The following is a 14,535-nucleotide window of genomic DNA, read 5'->3' as shown; positions in this document are numbered from 1 at the left end:
TTTTTTTTAAAAAAAATGATATATATTTTTCCTCCCCAAAAAGGTCTTTGTGCAAAAGAAAGATGGAGATCCAGAAATGGAGACATCAGAGGAGGGTGAGTGGCAGAAAGCTGCAGCCCACCACGACACCCCCCCCAAAAAAAACCCAGTAAGGGGGGTGTCCAGGTCTCTGACTGCATGGGGGTCCCCTTCCTTGGAAGGAGGGCTGATAATCTGGGACCTTAAAGGAACAATATCCCGAAAGATCGGAGAAGTGTCGCTTCCAGGCAGATTTGAGCAAGCCACACGTTTTATGGGAACGTGGAAATCTGCCTCATATAGAGTCATAGGATCGCAGAGGCGCAGGGGGTGTGCAGAATTTTGGCCTCGCAAAGAGCGCTGCTGAAATTTGAAAGGCCAACATCTGCCTCTGTCTGGGAATCCAAGCTGTTGCCGCTATTATTTTTATTTTTTACTACTGTTGCTATTATTATTATTATTTAAAAATTGCATGGCTCCCTTCACCTGCAGATCTCGGAGCGGTTCACGACATAAAAATACAGTATAGTAGCACAAAATAAACGATAAAAACTGGAACTTCACTCCAAACCAATACCTCTCCTCTCCCCACCCCTGACACGAAAACATTTAAAAGGAGTATAAGATGCGGGTTGTCGTTATTAGCTTTGATAACACTAATGCTGGAGGCATGAGGGAGACACAAACGTCGTTGTCTGAACTTCCTTAACTCATCTTGAATCCAAGTAATCCTTGCCATATAATTATAAATAAATAAGATTGCCATGTAGGAAGGTGAAGTTGTGTATGTGTCACTTTTTGTTTTTCTTGTAGGAAGAGCTTCCCCATCGTGCAAACCAGGGCTGTGTGAGGACACAACTGCCTGTGATCCCCAAGCCGAGCCCATCCTGTCTACAAAACCAGAGGGTCAAGTCAATCGGCTTAGACCAGGAATCACTCCAAACTTGGGTGGTCACCTCTGCTTGCTCTGGAGCTGAAAATGGAGCAACCAAACCCTGCAAGTCCAGAACTAGAAGAGAGAACGGAAGCAGGAGGGGACCTACCCAAAGGCGTGAAGGGGAATCTGGAGTGGTCAGGCAAAGAAGAGCGGAAGGGGTTGCACCGTCCTGAGGAGTTCTTGAGGGCGTGGGGCAACCCAGTTCCTCTGGAAGACACACAGCGGGACAACGTCCGAGCTTTCCTCTCCTCCTTTGAGCAAATCGCCGAAGCCTGCCAATGGCCCAGAGGAGAATGGGTGGGCCGGCTCCGGCCTGCACTGAGCAGCTCTGCTGAACAGGCTTTGGGTAGACTGGAAGCCGCTGACAGGGAAGATTATGGGAAAGTGAAGGCCGCTGTCTTGCGGGAGGATGCTGTGACGATGGAGGCGCAGCGCCGGGACTTCAGGCAGTTCTGCTACCAGAAGGCCGGAGACCCCCAGAGGGTTTATAGGCAGCTGCGGGAGCTGTGCCACCGGTGGCTGAAGCCGAAGAGACGCACCAAGGAGCAGATCGTGGACCTGCTGGTCCTGGAGCAGTTCCTGGCCATCCTTCCTCAGGAGCTGCAGGGCTGGGTCAGGGAAGAGGGGCCAGAGAGCTGCGCCCAAGCTGTGGCCCTGGCGGAGGATTTCCTGAAAGCTGAGATGTGGAAGTGGCAGGTCAGAGCGCTTAATCCAATTTCTCCAGGGACTTCCGGATTGGGTTGTTGCCGTGTGCTGTGTGTGGGGCTGCCCTCAGAGACGACTAGCAGCCAGATCCCCGGGTAGGGTTTCCGCTGGTACTCACAGAACCCCTAAAACAGCTGCATTGGCTGCCAGGTTGTTTCTGGGGTTAATTTAAGGTGCTCATGCTTGTGTTTAAAGCAGTGCTTCTCAAAGTGGGCAGTACTGCCCCCTGGGAAAGGGGAGGGGGCATGACATGGGGGGGGCACTAAGAGGCAGTGGGGAGCTGGCGATGGAACTGACTACCAGACTTGGTAAAGCTGGCATCACTGGAACAAGTTCACCAGTTTTGTTGCACTCATTAAACTAAAATACCGTATTTTTCGCTCTATAACACGCACCTGACCATAACACGCACATAGTTTTTAGAGGAGGAAAATCCGTAGGCATGCCACCTGTAGGCATTCCCTCCATAACACACACAGATATTCCCCCTTACTTTTTAGGAGGAAAAAAGTGAGTGTTATGGTGCAAAAAATACGGTAGTTTCAACTGGATGCTGAATAAATGTGCAATTAATCATGAACTTTTTGGATTTTGCAGTGGTACCTCAGGTTAAGAACTTAATTCGTTCTGGAGGTCCGTTCTTAACCTGAAACAGTTCTTAACCTGAGCTAACACTTTAGCTAATGGGGCCTCCTGCTGCTGCCGCACCGCCAGAGCACGATTTCTGTTCTCATCCTGAAGCAAAGTTCTTAACCCAAGGTAATATTTCTGGGTTAGTGGATTCTGTAACCTGAAGCGTCTGTAACCCGAGGTACCACTGTATTATGCTGTTACCTTCCGTAGTGGGCTGTTCAGACCGCTGTTCTGAATAATGCTTTTTATAGGGTAGGGGGCAAGAGGTTGCATTTATTTATTTATTTTTTATAAATATTTATTAAGGTTTTTAAATATAAATGCACACATAATAAACGATCTTACTTCTATTACAACAATTTCATCACTTCTTTGGACTCCCTCACGTCTCCCGCTCCCATTTACATCGTTAAAATTTTTTTCCAAACAAATTATCAACTTGTTTACAATCTCATGTCCACTCATTCAAATATAATCTAGCACTTCTTCCAAAAAAATTTATATTTTCTTTAGTCTCACTTATCATCAAATTTAAATCTAGTTTAGTGGTGGCCAGTTTTTTATAATCCAGCATCCTTCTTAAGATTCAACCAAATTACAATGTTTTTGTAGATACATCTTGAATTTCTCCCAGTCTTCCTCCTCTTCTCCCAGATCACGGATTCTGCCGGTCATCTCGGCCAGTTGCATATAGTCCATCAGCTGCATCTGCCACTCTTCCAGTGTGGGTAGATCTTGAGTTTTCCAGTTTTTTGCAATGAGAATCCTTGCTGCCGTTGTTGCATACATAAAAAATGTTTGATCCTTCTTTAACACCTTCTGGCCGACAATACCCAGAAGGAAGGCCTCTGGTTTCTTTGTGAAGGTATACTTAAATACCTTTTTCAGCTCATTATATATCATTTCCCAGAAGGCCTTCACCTTAGGGCATGTCCACCAGAGGTGAAAGAATGTTCCTTCATTTTCTCTGCATTTCCAACATTTATTATCAGACGAATGGTATATTTTGGCAAGTTTAACTGGGGTCATGTACCATCTATATATCATTTTCATTACATTTTCCTTCAGAGCATTACATGCGGTGAAGTTCAGCCCAGTGGTCCACAACCTTTCCCAGTCCTCAAACATAATGTTATGCCCAATGTCCTGTGCCCATTTTATCATAGCCGATTTAACCATTTCGTCTTGTGTATTCCATTTTAGCAGCAAGTTATACATTCTAGATAGTACCTTGGTCTTTGGTTCTAACAATTCTGTTTCTAACTTCGATTTCTCCACCTGGAACCCTAACTTTTTGTCATTTTTAAAAACTTCTTTAATCTGAGCATAATGTAACCAGTCTCGCACCTTATCCTTCATTTTCTCCAAACTCTGCAATTTCCAATTGTCTCCATCTTTTTCTAATATTTCAAGAGGTTGCATTTATAGAACCGAAAGGGGCGATGCCCCCCCCCCAAAGTTTGGAAGTATGTGGGCTGCAGGAATCTGTCAAGGGAACCATTATTATTATTACCATCGATTTATTAATTGCCTCACTAAACCACCGTTTCAAGGCAATTGACACGCAATTGAAAACAGTTTTAAATCTCAAGAACAGCAAATACATTAAAAACCATCCCAAGTGGACCCTTGTGGTAAAGAGCTATTTATGCAGCCTGTTGGAGCAAAAATGTCTCCAGAAAGTGCAGAGAGTGCCTTTCACATCTCAACAGGAACGATATTTCATAGAAGAGGGGCAGCCACTCTCAAGGCCCTGCTCAGAGTCACTGTGTGAAAGGGCTTCTGAGATTTTTGGGATGTGCAGAAGAGACACACCCACAGACTGCAGGGATCTCGTGGTGTATGAGGCATAAGCCCCTCTCTGGTTTTTGGTATATGGGACCTTGAACTTGGCCCAGGAGCTGACTGGCAGCCTGTGAGAATTTAGCTAGCAGGGTGATCAGCGCTGGTGGTCGTTTGCCCCCACAAGCTTGTCGACTTTCTGCACCTTCTTTTGCACAAGCCATTCCGCTAGGGAAACTAGGATGCGGCTGAGGGACTTTGGCTTAGGGCAGCGTTGACTTCCTCTCTGTTTCAGATGCCATCTCAGGGGACAGCCACCAGGCCCCTTGAGACAGATGAGGCTTCACCAGACAACTCCCAGAGACAAAGCTACGTGGACACCACAGCACTGAAATGCGATGAGGACATGATTTTGCCGGGTAAGGCTTTATTTTTAAATGTTTACCGGATAAAACTCCATCAGGCATTGGGAGGAGGTCTTCCAGAGGACCTGTAAGCAGGTTCAAGATTTTGGCGGATTCTCCAGGGTGAGGGAATGTCGTAACTGCATATCATACACCCAGAAGATCTCCCTCTGTGTGTTGTTTCTTTCAACTTGGCACTTGAATGGGATGGGCATCCTGTTTTCCTGAGACTCTGAAGAGCCTTCCTTGTGTGGCGGAACGTTCTCCCCCTCTCCTCTCCCCAAATCTGTTCTGGGTTTCCCCCTGACCTTCCCTAGCAGATCTGGGTGGGCAGGAAGGGGAGGAAGGGGGCAAAGTCTCCTTGTGCTAGACCTAAACCTCGAGTTGGCATACGTTTCACTGAATGCCACCCAAGATGTGTATCTACTCCTGCTTGAAGCACCCCAGAAGCCAGAAAATAAGTCCGCAAAGGACCTGGCCAATTCCCGGTCTTGACTGGTGGCATCTCTCTCTTTTTTTTAAAAAAAAGATATTTATTAAAGTTTCAAAAAGTTTCAAAAAGGTTACAAAATAAGAAAAAAAAAGAAGAGAGAAAAAATACAAAGTAAAAACGATTAAAAACAAATCAATCTCTTCATGTCTTGTTTTTCATTTGCTTGTTTCTCTGACCTCCTCACACCTTCCTTTTTTTGTATTCCAATTCAGTTAGTTAATTCAGCAAATCCTTTCCCTCCTTGTTTTTATCTTAATCTTTTACCTTGATGTATTATAACTTTGCATTCTCACCTAATAACAATCCATTTTTACATATTCCTTTATAACATTGCTGCTAAAAACCACTTAACTTCATTCCAACATCATTCTAACATTCATTAATTTTGCAGTATTTATATAAGTAGTCTTTAAATTTCTTCCAATCTTCTTCCACCGACTCTTCTCCCTGGTCTCGTATTCTGCCAGTCATTTCCGCCAATTCCATATAGTCCATAACCTTCATCTACCATTCTTCCAGGGTGGGTAAATCTTGTGTCTTCCAATACTTTGCAATAAGTATTCTTGCTGCTGTTGTAGCATACATAAAGAAAGTTCTATCCTTCTTTGGCACCAATTGGCCGACCATGCCTAGGAGAAAGGCCTCTGGTTTTTTCAAGAAAGTATATTTAAATACCTTTTTCATTTCGTTATAAACCATCTCCCAGAAAGCCTTAGTCCTTGGGCACGTCCACCAAAGGTGAAAGAATGTACCTTCATTTTCTTTACTTTCCAACATTTATTATCGGGCAAATGATAGATTTTTGCAAGCTTGACTGGTGTCATGTACCACCTGTATATCATTTTCATAATATTCTCTCTTAAGGCATTACATGCCGTGAATTTCATACCTGTGGTCCATAACTGTTCCCAGTCAGCAAACATAATGTTGTGTCCAACATCTTGTGCCCATTTTATCATAGCTGATTTCACCGTTTCATCCTGAGTGTTCCATTTCAACAGCAAGTTATACATTCTTGACAGAATCTTAGTTTGGGGAATCTAACAGTTCTATTTCCAATTTTGATTTTTCCACCTGGAAGCCAATTTTCTTGTCCAAGTAAGCCTCCATTATTTGATAGTAATGAAGCCAGTCTCGCACTTTGTTTTTTAGTTTTTCAAAACTCTGCAGTTTTAATCTATCTCCCTCTTGTTCCAAAATCTCCCAATATTTCGGCCATTTGGCCTCCATATTGAGCTTTTTCAGAGCCTTTGCTTCCATCGGTGACAGCCACCTTGGGGTTTTATTTTCAAGTAAATCTTTGTATCTTATCCAAACATTGAACAATGCTCTCCTGACAATATGGTTTTTAAATGCTTTATGTGCTTTGACCTTATCATACCACAAATATGCATGCCACCCAAATACATTATTAAAACCTTCTAAATCCAAAATGACAGACTGGTGGCATCTCTCAGGGGGTCTTGCAGCAGAGGACTTTTGCCATCATCTGCTACTTGACTGCTTTTTAACTGGAGGTGCCAGGGAGGGAGAGTGGGATCTTCATGCAATGCTTGTGTCCTGTCCCTGAGCCAGTCGTCTTCCTCTCTTCTGTCCCTCACAGCCAACGGAACGACGCTCCAAATTCACCCCTGTTCCTTGCTTCCTCCTGAGGGACTGGAAGTGGCCGAAGCTGGGCTGACTGAGGTAAGTGGACATCTCACTTAGCGGCAGGCCTGGGGTGTTCCCTTGAGCAGGGCGAATGTAAACGATGAGCTAAGGATCAGAGCACACCTGAGCATTTGTCTCAACCATTTCTATACCGCTTGATTGCCATTGCTTCTAAGCAGTGTGCAAAGTATTCCATACAGTACAACGAGAAAGAGTGGAAATTATAAAATAAGCCTGCTAGAATAATAATAGTAATAATAATAATAATAATAATAATAATAATAATAATAATAATAATAATGTCTTCAGTAAGTTCAATAGGGAGAAGGGCCTGTCTGACCGCAACCTGGAAGGGAGTTCCATAAAATTGGGCCCACAATGGAGTGCTTTATATCCCACCTTTATGTCAAGGAGCTCCAGGTTCCCCTCTTCTTCTTATAATCCCCAGAACAACCACCCTGTGAGGTGGGCTAGGCAGAGCCTGTGACTGGCTCAAGGTCACCAGTGAGCTTCAGGCCCGAGTGGGGATTTGAACCCTGGCCTCCCAGGTCCTGGTCCCACACTCTAACTCTAACCACTACACCAGACTGCCTCTCAGTAGCTGCTTAGGGATGGGACTGGGGGCTGCGATTTTACATGGCTTGGCATTGCGAAATCAGGAGTAGGAGCATGTGTGAGGTCTTGGGCGTCCATATTTAAATGGCGTTTTCTAGGATGGCAGAACCTGAGTGGGGGATGTTTGGCTGTTTCAGGGCCCAGCGAGCGCCAAGGAGAAGGAGGGGCCTTTCGGCAAGGAGGAGGCATCCTTGACACAGCCAGGCCAGAAGACGATGTTCTGGCAAGTCAAAGAGGAGAACTGTGGCATTGTGGGCTCTCTGGGTAAGGAATGGCGTTTCAGCGTAGGGAATCTATGGTCCTCCAGGTGGGGCTGAGCCACATCTCCCATCAGCCCCAGCAAGCGTGGCTGATGGCCAAGGATGATGGGATTTGTAGTTCAGCAACATCTGAGGGTCGAAGGTTCCCCATAGCTGGCCTAGTGCTTCAGCCCTAATTATGTTTACTCAGAAGTAAGTCCTGGGGGTGCTTACTCCCACGTAAGTGGGGTGAGGATTGCAGCAAACCCCAGAAACATTTCAGGCTGCAATCCTAGGCGTATTTCCAAGGGGTCAGCCCCACTGGGGAGACGGCAGCACTTTCTTTTCATACTCAACTCTACCAGGGCCCATTGGCTACGATTCAAGCATGCGCCGTACAGTGGAATCTCCTGTTTACTTAGAGGCAAGTCTTGTGTCTCCAGTGAGTCTTACTGCCCAATAAACAAAGTTTGGGAGTGCAGCTTAGGTTTCTTCCCTTTGAAATTAGTGGGATTTAAAAGATGCTTAATTTTGGCTAGGTTGTGTCCCATAAACAATAAAAATGTGTCCTTTGGGTGAATGTATGTATCCACGTACGTACATATGTGTGTACTGAATGATTTAAATGCACTCTGCTGGGATACTGTTTATGAAAACAATCTGTTAATTTTTCTTTTTAATTCTTACATAAGGAGATAAAAATGCAACAACTTAGTCCATAAATCTATACCCACTGAAAACCACAAACCAAAATAAATATCACTACTTCATAAGCCCTGTTCTGCATGTCAATCAACTAAGAAATAAATACGAGTTATAGCACAGCAGTATATAACTGTTTAATTTTCTGTGGTTTTTTTCATATTTATCTCTTGCTTTTGTTTTTTTTTTAAGAAGGGGGATGAAAATGTTGAAAAGAAATGTGTCCATTGTCCAGAAAGACTAAATTCCAGGAATATTATTTGGATCCAGATTCTGCAAATAATAATCATTCTCTCTCTTTCCTCCCATCCCCAGACGGGCTTCTGATTCCCAAACTAGACCTTTCCTTCCAATCGGAAAAAGGAGAAAAGATGTTCTTGCAGGAACCAGAGCCAGGTAAAGGAGGCTGGTGAAATCTGCTGGGTGATGCTTGCAGTTTAAGAAGAGCTCTGGGTGCTGCTGACCCCTGACCTTCTTCGGCAGCTGCCGGGGGCCACTGTGCTATGGCAAGGGCCACAGCCGATACCTCCCCGACTGCTCCCCCCCCAGGCTAAAAAATACCTTTAAAGATTCAGGACTGACATGAGAAAGGACTTCTTCACACGCTGCATCGTTAAACAGTGGGATTTGCTGCCACAAAAGAGAACTGTGGCCACGAATTTGGCTGGCCTTAGGACAAGTTCATGGAGGATGACCCTGTTTCTCACCTGTGCTGGGGGGGGGACGGGGGGGGGAGATGCCTCTGAATGCCCATTGCTGAGAATCACAAGTGGGGAGGGTGTTGTCGGCCCCCGGAAGAAGAGGATGTTGGGCTCCATGGGCCTTTGGCTGCTCCAGCAGAGCTCTTTTTCCATACTTATAACCCAAAGTTAGAGAGACTCCCTTCATTTTTTTTAAAAAAATAATATTTACTAGGGTTTTAAAGGTTACAAATAAAACAGAAAAACACCAAATTAAACAAAAAACAAAACAATGCATCACATTAAAAAAAATACCATACAAGTAAGAAAAAAAAGAGAAACAAGAAAAAGATCAAAGAGAGAAGAAAAACAAAAGCAAAAAACATATCAAACCTTCACATAGTATATCTTTCATTTGCTTGATTCCTTGACCTCCTCCCACCTCCCTTTTTTGTATTCTAGTTCAATTAAGTATTTCATCAAATCCTTTCCCTCTTTTTCTCCTTAAAATTAATATATCTATTTAAACTTAAACTCTTAAAACATTTCCACTAGGGTCATAAGAATTTCAATCCACGATTTTTCTCTCCCTCATTAAATTTTACAAGATTTCCAAATAAAAACTTTAAATTCCCAATCTTCTTCCACCGTCTCCTCTCCCTGGTCTCGGCCTCTGCCGTCCCTTCTGTCAACTCCAAAAAGTCCATCAACCTGGAGATCTTATATCCGAGGCTCTTAACTCTCCTTCACGTCCCTTCTGCCGGTCTTCTTCATAATCTTTAGTGCTAAAAAGCAGATCTCGGGGGAGCTCTATCCCAACAATGCCTTTATTCCTTCTTAATAGGGCAGCCAGATTTCCATAGTTAAAGCTAGGATCCATAAAGCGTTCCAAATCTTGTTTCAAAGATCCTCCAAATCCAAATGTCCCAAAAGCTCCAATCTCCTCTTGACCTAGCTCCATATCCCAAAAGTCAATTGATCCCTACATTAGGGAATCTCTCCAGCTTTCCTTTTCCAGACCAGGCCAGGCTCCAATCTTCAAAATCTGGCTTTTCCTAGTTTCAGTCATAAAGGGCCTCAATTTGTAATCCTCAATTTGCATCAGCAAGGTCAAGGCTCCCCCCTGTATTACTCTAGGCTCGACCACAGCAACTTTCTCCTTCTCCTTCTCAACGATTTGTTCAGTCATGATAAATTCCTGTGCCGGATACTTGACAACTTCTGTGTTGATACCCACTTTTGATCCCAAGATGACAACATTAGTGGCCATAGCATCTATCTGTTTATAAAGCTTTTCCAGCAAATAATTTGTCTTATAAAGTGCAGACACTAAATCTTCCCTAACCAACATTCTTGGGATGTTCAAGGTCAAATTCTGATTTCTCACAGTCCTTATCTTGCAGCTGGGTGACTCTACTCCACTCTTGTAACAGTTTCAAAAACTCAGTCCTTTCCAACACAGTTCCAAAGGTGAAAAATAGTATCAGTGAAAAGGTGAAAAATAGTATCAGTTTTCAGTTACTTTGTCCGCAGAAGCGGACAATAGAAACAGTATCTTTCTCTTGTAGCTAGCTGTCAAATATGTACTGTTCACTGTCAATGGACTTTTTCCTTTTTTTTCTTTTCTTTTTGCAGCCCATTCCCAGGTTCAGAGATGTGGTAGTTTAATTTTCCACTCTCTCCTGCAGGCACACTTGGTCAAAGTTTCCACCCTCTTCCCCTGCTTCCAAGGGAGGGTTTTATAGTCTCAATCAATGGAAATTTGATCCTTTACATAAAGCTTTCCGAAACCTTAGCTTACGAATACTTTGCTTCAGTCTATTCACAAGAAGGGGAGGCGGACTTCCTGTTTTGAGCCTTCCCCGTTCGATGCCAAATTGAAGTATTTAGAGATCCAATTTTCCGATCTTCTCACGGGTTGTTGTTTAAAATCCAATTGTCCACAGGAAAAAGTCAGCGCTCTCCGGCAGCAGCAATGCGGCTTCACTCCGTGAAAGAAGCGGTCGATTCAAAGCACCGCGCCGCTCACCCCACGTTGCTCCGGATTCCCGATACCGGGTCTCCCCGTGAGTAGGGGGGGCGCAAAAGGTTCCAGCCGAATCCCAAGTTCACAGGCTCTTCCGCCTGTGATTTCCAAGGGTCTCCGCCTTCGCCGTGGCGGTTCAGACCCAGCTTTCCACGGAGCGAGTTCCTCCCGAACGGAGGAGCTCCGCCATTGCCAGAGGCACTAACCCGGAAGTGATAGAGATACTCCCTTCAGGAATCTGTGGCAGGAGTAGACAGTGATAATCAGGATCCCCTGATAAGTGTAATTGTTCAGTGTAGATTTCTTAAGTTTCCTGATAATGCAGAAGTTCACCCCCCAAAATTATCTGTGGAACAAACAGCCATTTTTGCTCACTTGGCCAAGTCATCAGGGGGTTGTGAAGAGAGGACAGTCATCCTTAGTATTGCCTTTCTCTGCAAAAAAAGAAGAAAAGTTTGGGGCATGTTAAATCCATGTCTAATTAAAAGAGCAGCGACTGTCTCTGTGGAGTCTGGATAAGGGGCTCTGGTGATCAGTCACATGTCACTTACGAATGAAGAACCCATGAAGGATTTGAAGTCCTGTTTTATTAAAGGGGCGAATGCTAAGGTGTAATTCAGTTAATAAAACAGGTCTCCCTTAATTTTTTGTTAAAGGGTAGCAGGGACTATGGATCCAACATCTGGGATGTTTTCTTGGTTCTGATCATAGTTGGCAGAAGTTGTAAAGTAGCTTTTTACACACACAAACACCTAGTATGTTGTGGTACCATTTTCATTCATAGGCTTCCTTGATATTTTTGAATTGGAAAAAAAAATCTGCAGCTCTAAATCCACAGGAGTTCTGGTTTAGTCCCCTCGACTTGATTTTAGTCCTCTCGACTTGATTCCGTGAAGAAAACTCCTAAAAGTCTGCTTGCTAATTTTAACTTAATTCATTTTTAGCCTGCTGGCAAAGAACTTGAGATTGAAACAGCCCCTTCCAGTCTTGCCCACCTGGTGCCCTCTGTCCATTTAAGACTACAACTCCCATCATCCCTGGCCAGCACATCTCCAGGTATGGCTAGCAATGCCCTTGCCTGAAGACCCTGCAGAGCCACTGCCAGTCAGTGGAGGAAATGCTGACCTCAATGGACCAGTGGTCCTATGGGATGAGACCTTCTGCCCGCAATGCACATGCTTTGCCACTGGAGACAGAGCCTTTTACATGGTGGCACCCGAGTTATGGGGCTCTTTCCCAAGATATGATTGCTTGGTACTATCTTGATTATTATTATTAATTAATATTAAACCTGGAGGGCTTTAACAGAATAAAGGTAAAGATAAAGGTACCCCTGCCCGTACGGGCCAGTCTTGACAGACTCTAGGGTTGTGCGCTCATCTCACTCTAGAGGCATGGGAGCCAGCGCTGTCCGCAGACACTTCCGGGTCACGTGGCCAGTGTGACGAAGCTGCTCTGGCGAACCGGCACCAGCGCAGCACACAGAAACGCCGTTTACCTTCCCGCTATAAAGCGGTACCTATTTATCTACTTGCACCCGGAGGTGCTTTCGAACTGGTAGGTGGGCAGGAGCTGGGACCGAACGACGGGAGCTCACCCCGCCACGGGGATTCGAACCGCCGACCATGCGATCGGCAAGTCCTAGGCGCTGAGGTTTTACCCACAGCGCCACCCGCGTCCCTTTTTAACAGAATACTGTTTCTGAATATCCGTTGCTGGAGATTCTAGAAGGGGAGGGCTCTTCTGCTCAGATCTTGCGTATGGGTTTCCCTTGGGCATCTAGTTTCAATAATTTTTTTTAAAAAAATGTTTTTCGTTTCACCACCACTTGCAGGTAAAAGGAGAGAGATCAAGATGGAGAGTTCCCACCCAGGGGAAGCTGTGCCAGAGGAAATGTCCCAGGGGAATGTTCCTTTTTTAGCTGCGATTGCAGAGCAAAAGCAGGAGTCCAAAGGGTACCAGGAAACAAAGGAATACAGCAATCTCCCAGAAGTTCCCGTTAGCGAAAACACAACACAGTTTGGAGTGGAAAAGCCCTTCTCCTCATATCACGGGAGGAACAACCAGCACAGTTTGGGTCTGGGTACGCTAAATGCAGAAGAAGGTCCTTACGAATGCCCCGTGCGTGGGGAGAGCTTCCAGCGAGGATCCGCCCTGGCTGAACACCAGAGGAGGCACTTGGGAGAGGAACTGTGCGAAGGGTCTGAGGGCGAGAAGCCCTTTCCCCAGCGAGAAATCTGGGGGCGCCATCAGAGCGGCCTCATGGAAGAGAAACCATACGAGTGTCCCGAGTGCAGGAAGGGGTTCAGTTACAGAGCGACTCTGATGCGGCATCGACGGATCCACACCCAGGAGAAACCGCACAAGTGCTCCCACTGTGGGAAGAGCTTCAGCCAGAGGACCAATTTGGTGAGTCACCTGCGAATCCACACCGGAGAGAGGCCGTATCAATGCTCCCAGTGCGGGAAAGGCTTCCGGTGGCAACTCCATTTGAAGAGGCACCAGAAGATCCACACGGGAGAGAAACCTCACGAATGCCCGGACTGCGGGAAAAGCTTTTCCCGGAGAGATACTTTACTCAATCACCGGAGGACTCACACAGGGGAGAAGCCGTACGAGTGCCCCGATTGCGGGAGAAACTTCAACCACCCGTGCAACTTAATTGAACACCAGAAGACGCACACAGGGGAGAAACCGCATGAATGTCCCGAGTGTGGGAAAAACTTCTCCCGGCGCGATACGCTGATCAAGCACCAGAGAACCCACACAGGGGAGAAGCCTTATGAATGCCCCGAGTGTGGGAAAAGTTTCCATCATCCTTGCCGGTTGATTGACCACCAGAAGATTCACACGGGAGAGAAGCCTCACGAATGCCCTGAGTGCGGGAAGAACTTTTCTCGGCGAGATACGCTGATCAAACACCAAAGGACCCATGCGGAGGAGAAGCCTTATGAATGTCCTGAGTGTGGGAAAAGCTTCATTCAGAAGAAGGCATTCATCAGACACCAGATAATTCATTTAGGGAATACGTCCAGCTAATATTCTTGAAAATGCCACATTCCACAGAAAGAAGAGGGAGAAGTGTTGGTTACATCCTGATTTGCAGTGGAGAAGCCAAACCTTATCTATGTCACGAGACATAGGCAGATGACAACAGAGAAACCTAGGGAAAATAGGCTGAAATAAGTAAATTGGTTCAGCAGGACGGTTAAAGTAATAATAGATTAAAAATAGAAATCGGATGAATGTTTTCTGTTATCAGAAAAAGATTTTTTTAAAAGGAGGAGAAACATTTGATGTCATAGGTATTATTCTAGAAGATATATATGATCTGAGTAGAAAAACAATGGGGTTCAAGGATGGAGTGGGAGGAAAGTTTATTTTGAAGAGTCTGTGTTGCACCAACTGCAGCTGATAACAAAATGGATTGTGTTTTGTTGGTGAATAGCTATTTTTTAAAAAAATACCCCAGCCCAAGTTAATTCGTTAAGTCCCAAAATATTCTAGACTCCATTATGAAGTATCTCAACTTGATGGTTCCCAACCAAGGCCAGGGACACATCACAAGGGCAGCTACAGACCCACAATGAGAACAGCTCCCAGTGACAGTGTACAGATGTGGAAGTGTGAACTCCACAAATGAGAGAAATA

At 45.0% G+C, this 14,535-nt stretch overlaps 1 protein-coding gene across 2 annotated transcripts; it reads left to right on the top strand.

Moving 5' to 3' along the window:
• The first annotated feature begins 871 nt into the window (after positions 1-871).
• On the top strand, positions 872-14,329 carry LOC309336609 (uncharacterized protein). 2 transcript variants are annotated; one of them, XM_081852629.1, is made up of 6 exons: positions 872-1,651; positions 4,371-4,494; positions 6,576-6,658; positions 7,375-7,501; positions 8,494-8,574; positions 12,719-14,329. In XM_081852629.1, exons 1-6 carry the CDS (start codon positions 998-1,000, stop codon positions 13,921-13,923), a joined length of 2,274 nt encoding a protein of 757 aa, XP_081708755.1. In that variant the 5' UTR covers positions 872-997; the 3' UTR covers positions 13,924-14,329. The 2 variants fall into 2 exon arrangements, with proteins under 2 accessions (XP_081708755.1, XP_081708756.1); XM_081852630.1 differs by lacking the exon at positions 8,494-8,574.
• Positions 14,330-14,535: the final 206 nt, after the last annotated feature.

The sequence above is a fragment of the Podarcis erhardii genome, assembly GCF_964252035.2.
Source record: "Podarcis erhardii genome assembly, chromosome: 2".
NCBI classification, from domain to species: domain Eukaryota; kingdom Metazoa; phylum Chordata; class Lepidosauria; order Squamata; family Lacertidae; genus Podarcis; species Podarcis erhardii.
Note: the sequence above shows the minus strand (reverse complement) of the source record. Positions and strands in the feature narration are given on the sequence as shown.